This window comes from Aphelocoma coerulescens, chromosome 2 (genome assembly GCF_041296385.1).
Source record: "Aphelocoma coerulescens isolate FSJ_1873_10779 chromosome 2, UR_Acoe_1.0, whole genome shotgun sequence".
Lineage (NCBI taxonomy): Eukaryota > Metazoa > Chordata > Aves > Passeriformes > Corvidae > Aphelocoma > Aphelocoma coerulescens.
In genome coordinates, this window is record NC_091015.1 from 75,855,250 (window position 1) to 75,873,145 (window position 17,896).

Sequence of the window (17,896 nt, forward strand, 5' to 3'; positions counted from 1 at the left end):
ATGATGTTATAACTAATCTGTTTCATATTTATGGTTTAAATAATTCAAGTTGCAATGTATAAACAAATCCTTGAATAAACAAGACTTAGACCAAGATTTCTATGAAACTGTTCTTCATCAAGCTATCTTTGATTTCCAATTCATAATCTGTTTTCCTATTAAACCCCTGTACACAGGGCAATTCAGTTTCTCTTTCTAGCAACTATTTATTTTTCCTCAACATACTAGTCTCAGCATCTCTGGAAAGAGCTCATGAAGCTAATGGTTTTGTCTGAGTGATTGCCACCCATGCGTCAGGTCCCCGTGGACCTGGAATTCTCATCTCTGTTGCCAATATATATCCGACGGTATGTGCCTTTTTAATGCAGCTCATGGACATGGAAATAAAGGGCAACTACCGTGATTAAAATATCCCATCAGGTTAGACCCACTTAGCTGCATGCTCACACGACCATACCAACCCATTTCCCAATCACAACACGGGTCACATGTCACAGCAGGACTCACTCGAGGTACTGCCATGCTGGCCTCGGGGATTCCTGCTTCATTTCCCCCCTGCAGGAAACACTGAGCGAGAGCAAAACAGTATTCTAGGAATAAAACTTCCTCAATAGCACTTCTCAGCGAAAGCATCATTGTGAAGACAAATTTCCTCATGGCTTCGTGTCACTGTGAAATGTTGTGATTTTCTCCTGTGCCTTTGTAGAGGCAGTGAAAACCCAAAGAACAAAAGCTAATGGTCTGAGAAATACTAATTATTATCCATGCTTCACATGCAATCTAAAAATAAAAAGCAGCTTCAACACATTTTGTTGTTAAATGAAATAATTCTAAAATAACCTGTAAGGACCCATTCTGACGAAGACCCTCCATTCATGAGCCATGGCAATAGAAGCTGAGGATATACAACAACTTTTTACACAAGAATGAGCTTCTTCCAAACATATTCTCTCTCCCCACAGCTAGATATTCCATTATTGCTGATTTGTTGCTAAAACACTTAAAATATTTCCAGTGGAGGTTGTTCTCTAATCCATGTATCATGAAGAAGCTTATGCTATTAACAGCATCTATTTGCACTCATCAGAATTTGTACTTTTTCTAATGGATTAATTGTATTACACTATTTTAACATGAATGCACTGTTGTAGAGTTATGCCGCAGCATTACAGTTTGGGTGGCCTCATATAATCTTCACACAGCAGCTGGAAATGTAATTAGCATAAAAACCAAACAGCCTCATTAAACATCTCTTTCCTGTAAGAAGGGACCCATTTAGAGGCCTCGTTTCACACGTTCCATTACAGCTGGCACGGGGCTCGAACAATCCCCAGACTCATTTTTCAGTCCAGCTAAGCAAAGTCCTCTTCTTAAACCCTGGAAATGTTCTGCAGCAAATCTCAGGAAGACACAGTGATACTGCTCTGTAGTGGAATACATGCTCCCAGGGGAGTGATTGTTTCCCCCATTTTTGAACTAGGAGCTTCCAGTTGGCAATTCAAGTATAAAAATAGACAATTGCTTTCACTGCCTTCCTTGTACAAATCAGATCTGCAACTTCTGAATGCATTTCCATTCTTTTAATCTCTTTAAAATGACAAATCTGAAAATGCTGACAATTCAAAATACCAGCAATAGAGAGGCAAATATCACCCATCCCTTTCCCTTGCTATGAAGTGTCTCCTGCCACTCTATCTTTGGGCTCTTTATTTAATTGTGAGGCTGAAAATGACCACTGGCTTTAAAAATCTCTGTGAATCCTTGGTTCCACAGCAGTAAGCAGATACACAAGATAGTTTTGCTCCTTCTATAGAATGGCAAAAGATGAAATTTTTAAAAAGTTGTCTACAGTTTTGCATGAATTCTGGTACATTTTTCTGGCCAATTTCTCAAAAGACATTAAGGAAATGTCAGTGCATACCAAGAGAAGTTGTATGCAATCCTAGAATTTTTTTTTCACTTCCAAAATTCAGAATACATCAAGTGTGCAGTTTTGGATCAATGCAAAAAATAAAACTGTGTGTGGATTTTAATTTTTATTCAGCCCTTGAACACAAGCAGTGTAATACTTCAACAGACCCAAGATACAAATGTTTTCCTGTCTACCTGGCCATTTTATATTTGAAATTCAGATTTTTAACTATACAAAATAATATCTAGTTAAATTTCAAACAGAAGTGTAAATTTGCATAATAACTCTTCTACAATTCATCTAGAAAACACTGAAATATAATAAGCTTATTTTTTGGATTTTCCTTCATGTAAAACTATTTGCTGCATTCAATGTGCATTCAGGAACAGCCCAACTTCCTCCAAAACGCTGCTTTTGTCCAGACAATGAGATTTTATGCTTCTCTCAAAAAAATCACAACACAGTGAACACAACAGCCCTTTCTAACTCTGAAAAGTGGTTGTACTGCTGTTTTTTAACAAAGCCAGAGCTCTTTTTTTTGCAAGTTTGGACTAAGTTTTACAACAGTGCCATTTTTCTCTCCCAAAATCTTGGAAATGATCAGTGATTTTCAGCAATGCCTTAATGCTCTATGAGCTGCTCCAGCACAGCAAAAATACCTGGCTGGGACCAGCACCTGTATCATCTGCTCGCTGTTTCACTTCAAAAGGGTCACTGGGGGTTTTACACGGAAGTATTAACAGGCTTTGTCATGGAAGAGAACAGGAAGGACTCTGGGGTATTTCAGGCTTCAGGGTGACTTCAGACCCAGCTACCCTGGAGGGCACAGCCTGCTCTCTGAGCGCTGATTCAGAATTCAGAATTCAGAATTGTATTTCCAAGTCATCAGAATATGAGCGTCAGTGAAGAAAAGAACGTAATTACTTCTGTTCTCCATACCTAAACCTAGAGACAGTCTGGCCTGAAAGTATAAGAGGAATTCTAACTGAAATATTAGTACCTTTCATATGGGATCAAAGCAGATATTAAATAAAATTCAGAAGAACAGAATGGGACCATAAAGTGCTTTAGAACAGTTACCCTTGTTAGACAATGATCCCAACAAAACCACTCTTTTCAATGAAATTAGAACCTCTGTAAATAGATGTCAAATACTGGCACTTGGGAAAGCCACATAAAGTCCCTCATCCTGTAGACCACCTCCGCAGAAGCAGAGGCAGGGGTGAGGGCAGGCATGTCTGCAGGCTGTGCTTCTCCTTTGTTTCCCCAGGCAAAGGTCTCACCTAAATCACATGACCAGTTTAACAGCCTAAGGGTTTTATGTGAAAAAACACAAGAGGCAATTACTGGCAAAGCAGAAGGTTTAAGAGAAGCACTGGCAACATATAACTGAATTTCTCCCAACTGGAATATTCTGGGAAGAAAGGTTCAAAATATTTACCTGTTGTAGTTAGAAATAATCACCAGTAGGAATCAAATGATCTGGGTATGGTTTATGAATAACAGTTTCTTTAATTGAACAGCCTTACCACATTTTGTTTTCTTCTTGTTATTCATCAGAAACAGTGAAAAATCCTTGCCTGTAAGTGTTGCCAATTTAAGCAATCCCCTCTGCTGACTGGGAGACTTAAATTACATAAACACACTGACATATGATTTCTTTATAGAGCATCTTTTAAAAAAAATTCTGGTTGGAAAAACCAAAGCAACAAGGCTTAACAAGTGGAAGAAAAAGATTTGGGCACAAAATTAATATCTGTTTTAAAGCAGATTTTGGGAGTGAGGCAGATAAAGGTTGAATGAGTTGACTTTGTTGTGGCTCACTTATTATCTTTAAATGGCTTGAGTGAAAGCAAACGGAAGAGCATGTTACGCTCTCCATAAAAGGTAAACTGAAAAAATCCACATGCTCCCTTTTGTGGCATTGTCTACAGTGTTACACTTAAATCTTTAGATCCAGAGTGCAGACCTCATCTATTACTATTTAACAGAGGAACTGCTAGCAAGAGAAGATTGTCATTCTCTGTACAGATAACTATTAAAAGAGTCTTAAGGCCCTTAGGCAGCAGATCAACCCACAAACCTGCACTGAATGTCCTTTTTCCTTGGCTCACAGTGGTCTGCCTTTCGGCTCTTCTAATATTCTGGTCTACTTCAGCCCCAGTCTTTATCCCTTCCAACTCCCCAGTCCTACACCTTGAGACAGGTTCTTGAACACCAACCCCTACAATGTTACCTGAGCCAATGAAGCCTTAAATCAAACAGGAGCAGGTCTTCCCTATTCTCAGTACGGTACCCCAAACATGAGGCTGGAAAGTCACAGTTGTGTCCTTGTCTGGTCACAGAACAGGACGTGGCTCACTAGCTCACCCATGGGTTTTGGGATGGGAACTGTGGCACCAGAGGACTGATATGTGATCACTGCCCTGTGGAAGAGGATTTTAACTATTTGTAGGAAGGGAGCCTGGGACACAAATAAAAGGAGGCTTCAACATATCTAGGAGGAAAGGCTGAGTTAAAAAGATTTCCTTTTCTCTCTTTAGTATTACTGGTTATCTCAGACCACCATCTACTTGGCAACAGAGCTGCTGAGGAGCTTTCCTCTGACACTCTCTGCTCATTGTACAGTGTGCCAATGTACCTAACCCAAACATTGCTGAGTCCTTTGCTCTCCTACTTACAGCTGAGCTTTCTTTACACCCTTTAATTTCTCACCATTTCCTGCTTTCCTCATTCCAACCAGTGTCCTTCAAGTACAAGTTAGATGCTTCCTCCTCCCTTTTGCCTGAGCACTGCAATTCAGGAAGCAAGGATGGGGAAAGACAGACGCACCAATTCTTTAAAATGAAGGTCACCAGAAATAGGAAATGACAAAACAAGACATTCTTTTCTACTCAAACTCCCCCAAGCAGCTGAAAGACTTTTTTTATGAAAGGTTGCAAACAGTTGGCTTTTGATGAAAGCGGTGATAAAAACCTTCAATAGTATTTCAAGTAAGCACATAATCTATTTCCCCTAAAGCTTCTTTATTTCAGAAGCAGTTCCTTCTCCAAAACATCTCCAGGAAATGACATTTCAGCATGTGTATAGCACTGCAATAGAACAACCACATACCCAGGAACATTTTTCAAGTTCACAGCAAGGTGAGCAGAAGATCAAGGTATTAAAAAGAAAGACAAAGGTCTAGCAGAGGAGACAGTCAGCTTGCTCTCTTGCTCTCTGCTTTGCTGATTCCCACAGTGCCCAGTGTGGCTTTTAAAACTTTGACCAGTCTTCTAGAGCCATCCCAGCTGTATCCAGCCAAGGAAATGTGCTTGGGAATAGAAAATTCTGTTTCTTCCTGGCTTCTTCTGCCATAAGTGAGGCTGCTCCTTGTCAGCTCTAAGAAACCATCCTCTCAAAAGATATAATCTTGCCATTTAGAAATTTGCCTGTTCTCCCAACTTTATCATATTTCTCATTTTGTCGAGGGGGCCTTGGCCCTGCATGGAAATAAAGGTTTCCACACTTTCTGTAAAAATCTTAGTAAGTTTAAAAAACATACAACATATCTTTGACTGTAGCATGAATAGCAGTGTGGCAGAGTTTGATTTCTTTGTCTAACTCCCTGTATATAGAACTTCAGTGTCAGGAGAGTTTATGTTGTACTGTGGGAGTTTCATCACCCATCAAAGAACTTTCAGTAGGATGTTCTGGGATAAAATGATTTGCAATTCTGACACTGAAAACCACTTTGTGCTGATAGGAACTTGACTTCTGTCCAGGAGAAGAACTACTGTGAGAATTAACTTGTTTCTGTTCTGGCTGTGGTACACTGGTGTCCCTCACATAGTGTAATCTCCCTGTTTTTCTGAGGTTGAGCCTGTCCATAGCCAAAGCCCATCTTTCATTCACAGTGCAGATTCTTTACAGCTCCTTAACACACCACCTTGCAGCAGAAGAGGTCGCTCTGATCAAACCCCACGGCTCATCTGGTGCTTCCCGTCTGCAAACGGATCACCCTATCCATAATCTTTTCTACATGCTCTGGCTGCTTTACAAAACACCTAATGATGATCTCACAGACAGGCCAGCTGCAAGGCAAAGGCATGAGATGTCTACATCAAAACCCATGACTCTTACTTTTGTCCTAAGTCAGCACCAAGGCACTGTCAGACTTTTGACCCTTCTGCATAGTCACTACAGAAATACCAAAATCAATGTAACCTATAAACATATAAACTCTACGAAACACAAACATCCTTTAGACCTTCTGCTTGTCAGTGACAATCCAGTAACAAAGATGGAGGATGGGGGACTTGTTATGCTCAAATATAACAATTTGAGTATTGATGTGCTAAGAGGACTCATATATACTAAGCATAACATTGAGGTCCTCCATCAATCAAATTATGTATTTATCGTCTGTCTCACCTTATGCAATTACCAGGTGTCAGAAAATAACTTCTCCTATTACCTAAAAGGTTTTTTTGCCCATTGACTGCTGAATTGTATTTTAAAACATTCATATCTGAATAAATAAGCAGAGCTTTTTGTCTGATAAAGATATGGATACAAAATGTTAGCACCTGGAAATACCAAGAAAAAGGCAACCTTTCAACCTTATATATCAGCGTGACTCTTTTTTCCTGTCCTCTCCCAGAAAAGAACCTCCCATTAATTTCAAAGGAAATTTCATCAGATTAGGCCATATGTTTTGACCCTTACTACTTTTGACATTAAAAATAATTGAATCCATTGTTGCAGCAAGTAAGAGCCTAATAAAATACTTATATTTATTTTTTGATAACTACTGATGTTCTGTGAAGGTGGGAAAGCTTGGGTGCATGCCTGTAGGACACTAATGGGAATGGGTTTTTTTTCCAAGTGTCACATTTATCAGTGCACTAGAAGAAAATAAGCCTGTACTATGAAGTTTCATGCTGGCTCTCATTATGCCATCCCACTAGCTTGTCCTTTGATTTATTATAAAAATTAAATATATTTTCTCAGTGAGATCAGAGGTATTGGACAAGAGGTCATGGAAATGCTGGCAGAAAAATGCTAGTTTTTCATGTGTCAAATCTTTTGTACTACACATCCAAGGTTCAACCAATGCTTCTTAATTGCTGGGGGGTCTTGTAGGATGCTGGTGGATTCCTGTCCCCCAGGGCTGGGGATGATGGAAACTGTGAGGTCCCAGCTCTTGCACAGTTCAGAAGTAAATCTCTATCTCTGACTTCCACAGGGTGCTCAGCACATTTGACATTCTTGTCAATTTTGCTGCATTTAGTAGCGGCGGGAGATGACAGGAGTACCAATTTTGCAGAGCAGCTGCAGGATACTGTTAACTTACTAGAATTGAAAATTTTTCCAAAAACAAAACAAAAAAAAAAACAAAACAAAAAAAAAAAAGTAAAAGTTTTGGATTCAACTGAGATCAAATCCAGTACTGCGACTGACAAATGTTCCTGGAGACCCAGCTTTTAAATTAGTTTTTCAGACACTGAACTCCCTCTTACAAGGGGAGAAGATATGCTGGCATGTCTGGTAAAACTTCCTATTCCTCTGAGAAAATACATGTTTTCTGTCTGGTTTTAATCATTGTGTACTTTACAAATATTTTGGTAATGGAGCAAATCTAAGCAATACTTCTTGTAATGCCCAGAGCAGACTATGGAGCCATATTCAATCCAGCTTCAAACTAGTCAGTCTAACCACAGCAGTAAGCAGCTCAGTCTCACCTCATGGAGCTGGAGAAACCACAAAAATCAACAGTAGGCAGGCTTTGGCAACCCATGGTACCTCCTGAACAGCCATGGTTATTCTCCTAGTTGTAACCAACTAAGCCAGCACACTGAAACTAGATTCAAAGTAGTTGTCACCCCAGTGTGCACATATCCCTAAGAGCTACATGTTTTTTATGGAAATCCTGCTACACTACACGCTGGTTATGACTGATGCAGAACATGAAAGACAAGTCTTTTGTTTTGCAGAAACATGTCATTTTTGATGACAATAGCTTCTCAGCTGTCAAGTCAAAAAATATGATCATCACTCAGAGTAATATAGCCATCTATTCCAGTTCATTAGTTTTTGGCTGACGAATCAGAAAGCAGCTTAAACAGCACACAGTAAAGAACTCATTCAGGTACAAACCCTGGAAATGCTTATTCTGCATTTAATCTCATTCAAGAATTCACACTTAGTTAAATGAAATGTCTCACCCAACTGTGGGCCATTTTCAGGAGTACAGGATTTGGGGTGCCACAGTTACACCCAAGTACTGCCTAAAAGCTTCCACTGTGCAATACACAGGGCAGAAAAGCAACTGGGTGGTAACTCAAGCCTCTTCCGACACTTGAAGGAGCAAGATACCCACTGCTTTCTTTCTAGTTCTAGTGAGAACAATAAGAAATCCAGAGAAACTTCATGTTTTCTCACAGATAATCCAGGCTAAAGACTTGCAGAACCACATGTAGTAATTATTTGCCATCATGAAAGAAGAAAAGAAACCTTCTAAATAGGTCACAAAGCTTTCACCACATGCATCAGTGCCTGGATCTAGGATTCTTGCTCAGACCAATTTACAATATAAACCCACATTTTTACAGTTTTCCATAATTACAAAGGGTTTTGAACTAGGAGTGTGAGAAAGCAGTGGCAGAAGGAGGGGTGTGGCAGGAACTGAGATTTGGTTTTCTCCAAAAAAACAAGTGACACATCATTCCTGCCCAATGGAACGAATAATTTCTGGTTATGCAAGTTATTCAACACAATGTCAACTTCTTCATCCTGTATTTTTCTCACTCCTCTATTAGCACTCACAGGAACTTAAATGTGGCTAAATTGACCACTAGTATTATCTTTTCATACTGCTTTTTCTTTTATTCATAATCTGCTGAATCAATATTCAAAGATTTCTTCTGGGTTACGCTCTAGCTCTAGTAGCAGAACTTGAAAATACAGCTTTGGTGAGCTGCTGCTTTAATTGTAGTGCACCCACTGTGTTGCTCTGGGTTTTTTTAAAGAAAACATTGGTAATAAAGTTGAAGATCTCCGTTTAGAATCTGATGAATCTCTCCAAGCCAAGCTCCAACTGTTGAAATACATATAAACTGAGGCTGTATTACAAATGGTCAGCCTTGATGAGCAAAAAGTTCCAGATTAATAAACCGGCCCCAACGCAACAGTTACCTGCTGAAGTGTGCTTAAATTTTTCACTCTTCTTCTTCCTCCACTTCCACGGCTTAAAAAGTCTCCCAAGAGTGGCAAATTTGCTTCTTCTTCTGATTGGAGGCGTGTGAGTCCCAGGTACTAGAGAATCTGAACGCATTGCAGCCAGTCTTTCCACCTCTTCAGCTGTAATTTCAGTAAGAAAAAGAGAAAAAAACAAGGAAGGTGGGAAGTGAAATAAATGCTTTAATAAGTTATCAGAAAACCACACAGATGGCCAAAATTTTTCATGGACACAGAGAACCATAACACAGGGAAAAAGTTGTAGTCCTTACTATTTTAACATTATTTCCTTTTCTTTCAATGAAATCATTAATCTACTGTAAAGAACAGCAGTAACAACAAGATTCAACAGGAACATGGATTATTATGTTATAAAAGTTATAATTTTAAACACATTGTTCTACATTGGTCTAGACAGCTGGCAGTTCAGCCATTCCTGGGGAAGTGTGATAGAGACTGGGGAAGAGAAAGCTCAAAAAAAAGGATACAATTTAATTTAAAAGAAATATTACATAGGTTTCGGTTTTTTTAATTGCAATGGAAAGAGACATTTCTTTTAACTAATATTTATTAAGAGCAAAGACCCTGATAAATAATGACCCTTTGGTACCATTACCATGTCCATTAAAATTGCTTGGGTTGCAAAAAGGAGCTACATTAGGAACTTCCTAGTGAGAGAGAGGGAGCTAAAAAATCATAGAATCATAGAATTGTTCAGGGTGAAAAAGACCTCTAAGATCGGGTCCAACCATTAACCCAGCACTGCCAAGTCCACCCCTAAACCATATCCCCAAGTGCCACATCTACATATCTTTTAAATCCTTCCAAAGATGGTGACTGCACCACTTCCCTGGCAGCCCATTCAATGCTTTACAACCCTTTCCATGAAGAAATTTGTCCTAATATTCAATCTAAAAGCTCCATTGGTGCCACCTGAGGCCATTTCCTCTAGTCCTGCCACTGGTTACTTGGGAGAAGAGGCCGATCCCCACCTGCCTTTCAGGCAGCTCTAGAGAGCAGTAACGTCCCCCCATAGCCTCTTTTTCTCCAGGCTGCCTCAGGTACTCATGATAGGACCTGTGTTCCAGAACCTTTACCAGCCCTTCTCCAGCACCTCAGTGTCTTTCTCATAGTGAGGGGCCCAAGTCTAGTCCCATTTTTCTGCCCACTCACTGCCCTCCAATTCTTATGCTTAGCTTTTAACATTTAAACTTTTAATTTTGGGTTTTAAAACAGTCCACACTTAGGGTTGAATTCCCTTGAAGGGGATAGAGGTTTTCACTGAGTTTCTGTTCTTAAGATTTCAGTTTTCTGCAACCTTTACCCTGTAATACATCATAATCGTCTCAATACTGAAAAAAAAAAATCTGAAGTATTTAAATTACCCTTCCTACCTGATGAGAACAAGAGAAGTCTGGGGATGGTCACTTGGCGCAGTTATACTGCATGGTCCCCCCCATCTCACACTTGCAAGGAAAAATTTATGTTGCTAGTTTTGGAAAATAATATCCCTGTGACTAGATGCACAGAGAGAGGAATGCCAGGACCACAAAGAAAACACCAACAGAGAGAAGGTACCAGCAGTCCACAAGAGAGGTTGTCTCCGTGCCACAGCTGCCAGGGATGCAAGAGGGTCTCCCTGCCCTGGACTGAAGCATGCAGCTCTCTCCCTAAAAAAAGCATCTGCATAGTTCAGTCAGCATACAGGAGGGGGTTTTGTGTGTGGTTTGTTGTTGGGGTTTTTTTGTGGTTTTTTTGTGGTTTTTTTTAAGTTATTGCCTTTTTGTTGTTGTTGTTGTTTGTTTTTTGTTTTTTTGTTTAAAGGGATACCATTTCCCGGGCTTGTGTTGTAATGTGACACTGCCACTAACACCGATTTGAGTGGTTTGCACACACAGTCTGGATTCATAAAGACAGGATGCAGATTGTCACCTCTTCTGCTCTGAAGACAACAGACTGGTGTTTCTATTCACCTCTAGTACATTAAGTATTAACCTCAGGCATGAACAGGGGCTCAGGAACCTCTGCAAGAACACTGCTTTGAAGGGATGAGCACGCCCACTCCACACTGACAGAATCACCAGAGATTTTGGCTGGCAAATTCTTATGTATATCAATGGAAATTTTTTCGAGGCTTTAAGCGAGCCAAATTTAGGTTGGTTTTCATGGGAACAGCCAGGGACGCATTTCTAACACAAAGGAGGTTTCATTATCAGAACTCCAGCTGAACTACTATTTGAGTCCCTCAGGTTTTTGCAAGAAGGTTGGTTATTTTGTTATTGCTCTCCTGTTTGTTTTGAATGTTAACACGCAACACAATCCTTTTTCCTGTAAAATATCAATGCCAGATACAGCTGCCTGTAACTTCTTTCTGAAGAAGAAAAAGCTAGCCAGCAAGATAGAGTGAGCCCAGCTGTTGCAGTAGGAATGGTTAAAAACTGCTATTCTTTGGGGTAATGGAGAGAAAGACAGACCTTTCTGAGAACATCTCTTTTCAATTTAAAGCAGAGGGAATAAAAGATAATCCGGCCAAAGCACTTCATTCTGTTCCAGCTCTTTGTGCCTGACTGCCTGGAGAAATACCTTCTTATCCAAAGAACCCATTACAAGGCTCTGTCCTGTGGAGGGGCTGGACATACTGTATCAAGGCTAGGAATTGCCTGGTTATGCCGAATAAACCATATGGGTAAAAAGAAGAGGAAATCAGAAATTTCCTTATCCTTTCTGATTTCACTGGAACCTGCTGGGCTTTGAAGACCAGCACAGGGTACAGACCATTGCCCTCTATATGCAGACCCAAAGGGACCACACCTTTTCCCCTTCCTCCATTTTTATGATGCCTCTAGTTCAAGCATGTAAGATCCCACTGTGTTCCAGTGCTGTGATGTTTTAGAGATGCGGCTAAAAGTAATGGGCTGGTATTGTCTCTGCTGCCTTATTTGGGGGATACAGGAAGTGGCCCATTGAGAAAACTGGGAATGACACACTACTGCTGCTGCTGAATTTGGCTTCCTGCTGAGAAACCTACAGCTGAAACATACTGAAGTTCCTATTGCTGCTCACCCTCTCCCCTTTTCCCCATCACTGAGCCAAGATCTCTGCTACCCAGGTGCCTCAGAGCTGCAACAACTTCTCTTTGATAGCTGGTCCTAACTGGTATTTCTGAGGCCATTCCCTGGAGAACTGACACCCTCTTAAAGACACTCTCCTTTCACAACATGCACACAGCTCTGTCCCACAACAGCTGCGCTCTCATGCCCCTGGGGAAGCTTTTCCCACTCAGGGTAAATGAGTATGGATTTACAGTCAGGCAAAACTAACATTAGAGTCAAAAAGAATTTACCCAAAGGGTGGGTTCACTGAAAGCCAAACACAATGTAAAAACCATTTCCATATTTTGACTGCTCTTCCCTGAATTTCAGTAATGTCTCACACACAAATCTGTGGCCTCAGAGTCCTGCAGTGCCTGGCATCAGTCATTAAAGTGGCCTTTCTCCTTCATCCTCTCCAAACACACACACAGTTCCAAGCTAATGCAAGTAACAGCTCTTTTTCCTTCTCATTCGCATTTCTCAGAAGGCCATTATTTTTTTTCATGAGAAATGCTCTCAAGAGCACTGCTAATTCAAAGCATAATAATCACTGGCTAGGAATAAACCACATTAGCATAAAGCCATGACAGTTTTAATACAGCAAGAATAAAAGCAGACCACAATGCAAGAAGTAAATGCCAGAATTCTGTGTTCCTCTCTGCTGCTGCATCTTTTGCTCAAGTTGGCCGGATTTCTCTGCCTTTTTGGCTCATAATGACTACTGACTGGCTGTGGGCTGTGACACCCACTGCTGACAGCAGGCTCCGTAGGCTGACTTCACACCTTTGCTGTTCCCAAAAAAGCTGGTACTTGCAGGAATGGAAAGTAACCCAGACCTTGCACTCTTTTTCTATCTTTTTTGCCTTCAAAGAGGAAAGCAGTCCCAGCAGTCCCAGCCTGATCAGTCTGCTGAACTGGGAGAGGGAACTGCCATGTGCATTAGTACCTGTAGTCACACTGCTGAGATCTCATCTTGACACCGGTGCCACAAATGTGATGTTTATGTGTTACAGTTGCTGCTGATACTCAGTGCTTTTGGGAACTTGTTCTGATATTTTTCCAGGATCTGAGAGATCTTTCTGAGACACAAAGAAATACTGGGACCTGCACTCACGCCAAGAGGGTGATGCACTCCCCCTCCTCCCCCCCACACTGTCTTCTGACCAAGCTGTCATTCCAGAGCTAGCAATGGGGAAACCAAACCTGAGAGTTTTTCATAGACTGTTTGGCTGTGAGACAGCTCTCAAGATTTACTGTAGTTCTTAATATTCCTGAAGTCCATATAGACTTTATATAAGGCTTAAGCAAGACTTGAGGTTTTAATGAATAAAACCCACCACAAACTGAAATACTTTGCATCCAAGTAATATAAAAAAAAATTTTACTTGTTTGAAATATACTATGAAGAAAAAAAGAGGCCAGGCCATCTTGGACCTGTTCTGTATGTTCTTATGATTCTCCCACATCTTTCAGTAAGGTGTTAATTTCCAGAAAGTCCAGTAAGAGACAACATAGGGGTCGCCTACTTTTTGGATTTGAGAAGCATAGCACACAGATCAAAGGCCCTCCCAAATGCAACACAACTTAGAAAGTATTCCTGGAGAATGACATCCAGTTTTGTCATTCCTACCACTGTCTGGGAATCACTTAATCTATGAATGTTGCTGATATGTAATACCAGCTTGCATAATACCCAGCTTCCATTTTAGAAAAAAACCACTATTACTGCGTTTGGGTACAAAAAGCAGTTTCAGTGCTGAAGGCTGAAGCCCACCCATCCCACTGGTGGTTTTTAATATTACCTTCCTCACTGGTAATCACACAAAGTTCTCTCTCAGACCTTTTCTTAACACCCATTTTTCTTAATCAGACACATGATGATCTTAACAGGCAATTTACTTCATGAAGTTCGATTTTAAGTCTTCCTAGGAAGCACCAATGGCTACTTCATGCTTTCTGTGGTATTTGCACAAATCTGTCGTAACAGGCTGAAAATTATCTTGGTCCCGAAGATGCAATTAACTAAATCTGCCATATTATTTAATGACAAGAACTCTATATAAATAAATACCCCTAACATAATACTACTCATTGCCAATCCACATTGAACCAGTCTTTATCCTGCAGATAAGTTTCCAACAAACTCCTGTTGCAGGGTTTCTTTTGAACTTGCACCCCAAATATCCTTCACTTCAGACTGCATGGACCTTATTTTAGCAGCTTTGTTCAACACAAGATGCAGACACACCATATGTCTTTTTGAAATGACAGGAAACCTGAACAACTTCTCTAATTGCTGAGCACTTATGTCTACTCTTTACCCGAATGGGAAAACTTTCAATTAAAAAACCACCTTGTTTTTCTTTCAGGAAAATTGTTTATTTTCTGTTTTTCTATTATGTTCAGTTATTTCCCTTTAATTTCCTTTTGCACCTGGAATTAATTTCCACCAGCCTTGCCTTTACTATGTGAATTGCCCATTAAAACTTTTCCTAACTTCACAAAGGTCTGTTTTCCAGTGAAAGACAAGGCATGGCGCGCTGCAGTCTAAACGCAGTCTTGCCAAACGAGGATGATTACCTATTTGGTGGAGAACAGCTCCCACTGGATGTGTGCATTTGCAGTGGCAGTGAGTTGGCATAGTGGTTTTATGAGCCATGAAGAGCCTGTCAGTAGCTTTCCTTTGCATGCTAAGCAGCACTCACATGTTCCACACCCCTGCCAATTATTCCCGCTCCCCAGGTGTGCAGCACTTTGCGTTGTGTCCATAAACGGAGTCTCTCATCTCTTAACCTTGCCTGTTTCAGCACAGGTACCACACCACGGTAAAGCTCTGCTCTCAGCTACAATCCCTCTATCTCAGTCTATTTATTTTTCTTGTTGGCACAGAAGTGCAGAGAATAGTTTTGGAAGTCTAATTCCTCCAGGACCCTGCTTTCAACTCATCCCCATTTTGACGTAAAACGTAAATTATTCATGCTAATTGCAATCTGAAAGCCATTTTTTTAACCTCTGCCAACTACACTGCACTGAATGCATCACTCTAAATATGTCTTTATTGATATGAATTCTCTCAAAACACCAAGTATTTTCTGTATCATAAGATAGTACATAAGATTTTCACTTGCAACAAAAGAAATTTATCAGGTTATGTCACCAACAGCCATATAATCTCTTCCTATAAACCCTGCAACTACAGAAAATAAAGGTTTAAAAATTTCTTTGATATCAGCTGTTTTGTTTCCTTTATTGCTCTTATTACTCACCAGGTTTTCCATCTCTTATGCATTTATTTCATACAGATTCAAGGCTAAATCAAATAAACAGTACTGTAGCTCATCACCAAAGCAGACAGCACAAGTCTGTCTTGGGCATCACACACACAGTATCTGGAGACTCTGTAGCTCTAAAATAGGACTCAGAGCAGTCACTACTAGTGGAACACATCCAAAAACCAACCAAGAGAAAAACAGGGCCAGCAAAAGCAAAAGAGATATCACACTGTTCTTGGGGCTACAGTTCCATAGGTACCAGGAATTGCTCCAGTAAAAAACTTCAGCTCAAAAGGAAGGGATATTTTACCCTTCCTAACTGGCAAGAAGGGAGGAGATGCACTGTTTGTGCTTTTAAGATAGCAGAGGAAATGAGATGCAAGGACTTTTCTGTTAAAGCAGGTAGAGAACTTACTTGGGAGAAAGGAGAATCATGGGGTCACTGCCATCTTCCCCTTGAAAAGGCTTAAGTCCACATATCCCATTTTCCCTAGGAACACTACTACACTTCATACCATGATGGATGAAGGTGCACATCTATCCTACTAAAACTGTTACTTTAAAGATTTCAAGAGCTACTGGGTCTGAAAGAAAGCATTAGTGATAGTTAGGGCACTGACCTGCCAGCACAAACACTGTTCTTCCAACACTATTCCTGGGCTTTACTGTGGGTTCTTTACTGCTACACTTATGGATTGAAAGAAACTACTGTCCACAGCTGTGATTTGTTGAGAGCCTGATCCTGTCCAGTTCTGTACAAAGGAGAATAAAGGGGAGTGAAGATACTGCTTCTCACTGTCCCTTTTTTTCACTTCTGGTAGGGGATCTTCTCTTTGAGGCATGAGGGGAGAGATGAGAGAGGTGAGGTGCTGTCTCCTACATCCTTTCCCCAGAAAGCAAAAGCAGGAGAGGATGGACAGGTAGATGGAGCCTTGTGAGCAGAGCTTGCTGGGCACCCAATGAGAGGGATCCATATTTCAGCCTGTGAAGAACTGCCATAAAAAACTCATGTTTTGGTGTAAATGTCAGCTACAAGCAGAATTTCCCATCTAGGGCATTGACTCCAAGGTAAAGCTCGCCTAGCAGAGAGCACCAGAAAAACATTACTCTTCAAACCTCCTTAAAAGGTATTTTGCCAAGAAGGAGATTAAATCTCACAACACCAAAAAATTCAGAGGAGAAAGCTGGGCACAAGTCATACCCACAGAACTATTGCAATTCAAGGCTCTAACACTGTATTAAACAAATGAAATGCTACCAGGCAAAACAGTTGCTGTGGGGTTTGTGACTCTCACCTTAGAAATGGGCATCAACCACTGGAACATCAGTAACTTCTCAAATACATGTTGAGCTGGTTTGGGCTGGGATAGAGTTAATTTTCTTCACAGAAGCTCGTGTGGAGCTAGGTTTTAGATTTGTTAACAACACTGAGAACAGTGTTGATAACACAGGGATGCTTTTGCTACTGCTGAGCAGGGCTTGTACCGTGTCAAGGCCTTTTCTGCTCCTCCCACGGTTGCAGCAGCAAGGAGGCTGGGGATACACAAGATGCTGGGAGGGGACACGGCAAGGACAGCCAATCCTGACACAAGGGGTATTCCAGACCATACAGTGTCATGGTCAGCATATAAAGCTGAGGGAAGAAGGAGGCAGGGGGAGATGTTTGGAGTGATGGTGTTTGTCTTCCCAGGTCATCGTGATGGGGCTCTCTTTTCTGGGGATGGCTGAACACCTTCCTGTCCATGGAATTCTTTATTTGGCTTTGCTTTTGCATGCAGCTTCTGCTTTACCTATTTAACTGCCTTGATCTCAAATCACAAGTTTTCTCACTCTTCTTCTCTCTCTGTGATCCCGCTGCAGGAGAGTGAGCGAGTGACTGTCTGGGGCTTAGTTGCTGGCTGGGGTGAAACCATGATACGTGTGGACAGGACTAGGCACCATAGCTCAGGAGTCCTAGATTGATCCCTGCAGACACTTCTGTTGTTAAGCAATCTAATTTGTCTTTCCGTCATACCCAAACTCATCAACTAGAGTTAAGTCTCATCCATCACAGCTCAAGTTCTTCCTGAAAGCCAAAGCTAAGGACAACAGAGAAGCTGTCTTCCTCTCAGCAAATCTTTAACCCATTCAACAAGAAAATACAGAATTGACGCCCAGGTACCTTCAACTTCTGAATATATCCTGATGAAGAAACAGTGCATAACATTTTTCCTATGCTTGTTTTAGCTTGCTACTGATTGACGCTGTCTTCTTGAAGGAGCCAGTAATGATTACATTTTCATGGCTGGATTTCTCTCTTATACCAGCCTGGATTGCAAATTCTGCTCAGCTGCAAAATACAAAAGTAATCCAAGAAAAGGATCCAGTCCACGGAAGCCCATGGGTTTGTTGCTCACATTTTG

General features: G+C 40.9%; 1 protein-coding gene across 3 annotated transcripts in view; it reads right to left on the reverse strand.

Annotated features, from left to right (window-relative positions):
• PHACTR1 (phosphatase and actin regulator 1) overlaps positions 1 to 17,896 on the reverse strand; it is a 306,934-nt gene that overhangs the window by 114,528 nt on the left and 174,510 nt on the right. For all 3 annotated transcript variants that reach the window (XM_069008087.1, XM_069008088.1, XM_069008089.1), the window contains exon 5: positions 9,089 to 9,253. In XM_069008087.1, the coding sequence (XP_068864188.1) occupies positions 9,089 to 9,253 (165 nt within the window). The remainder of the gene's footprint in view (positions 1 to 9,088; positions 9,254 to 17,896) is intronic.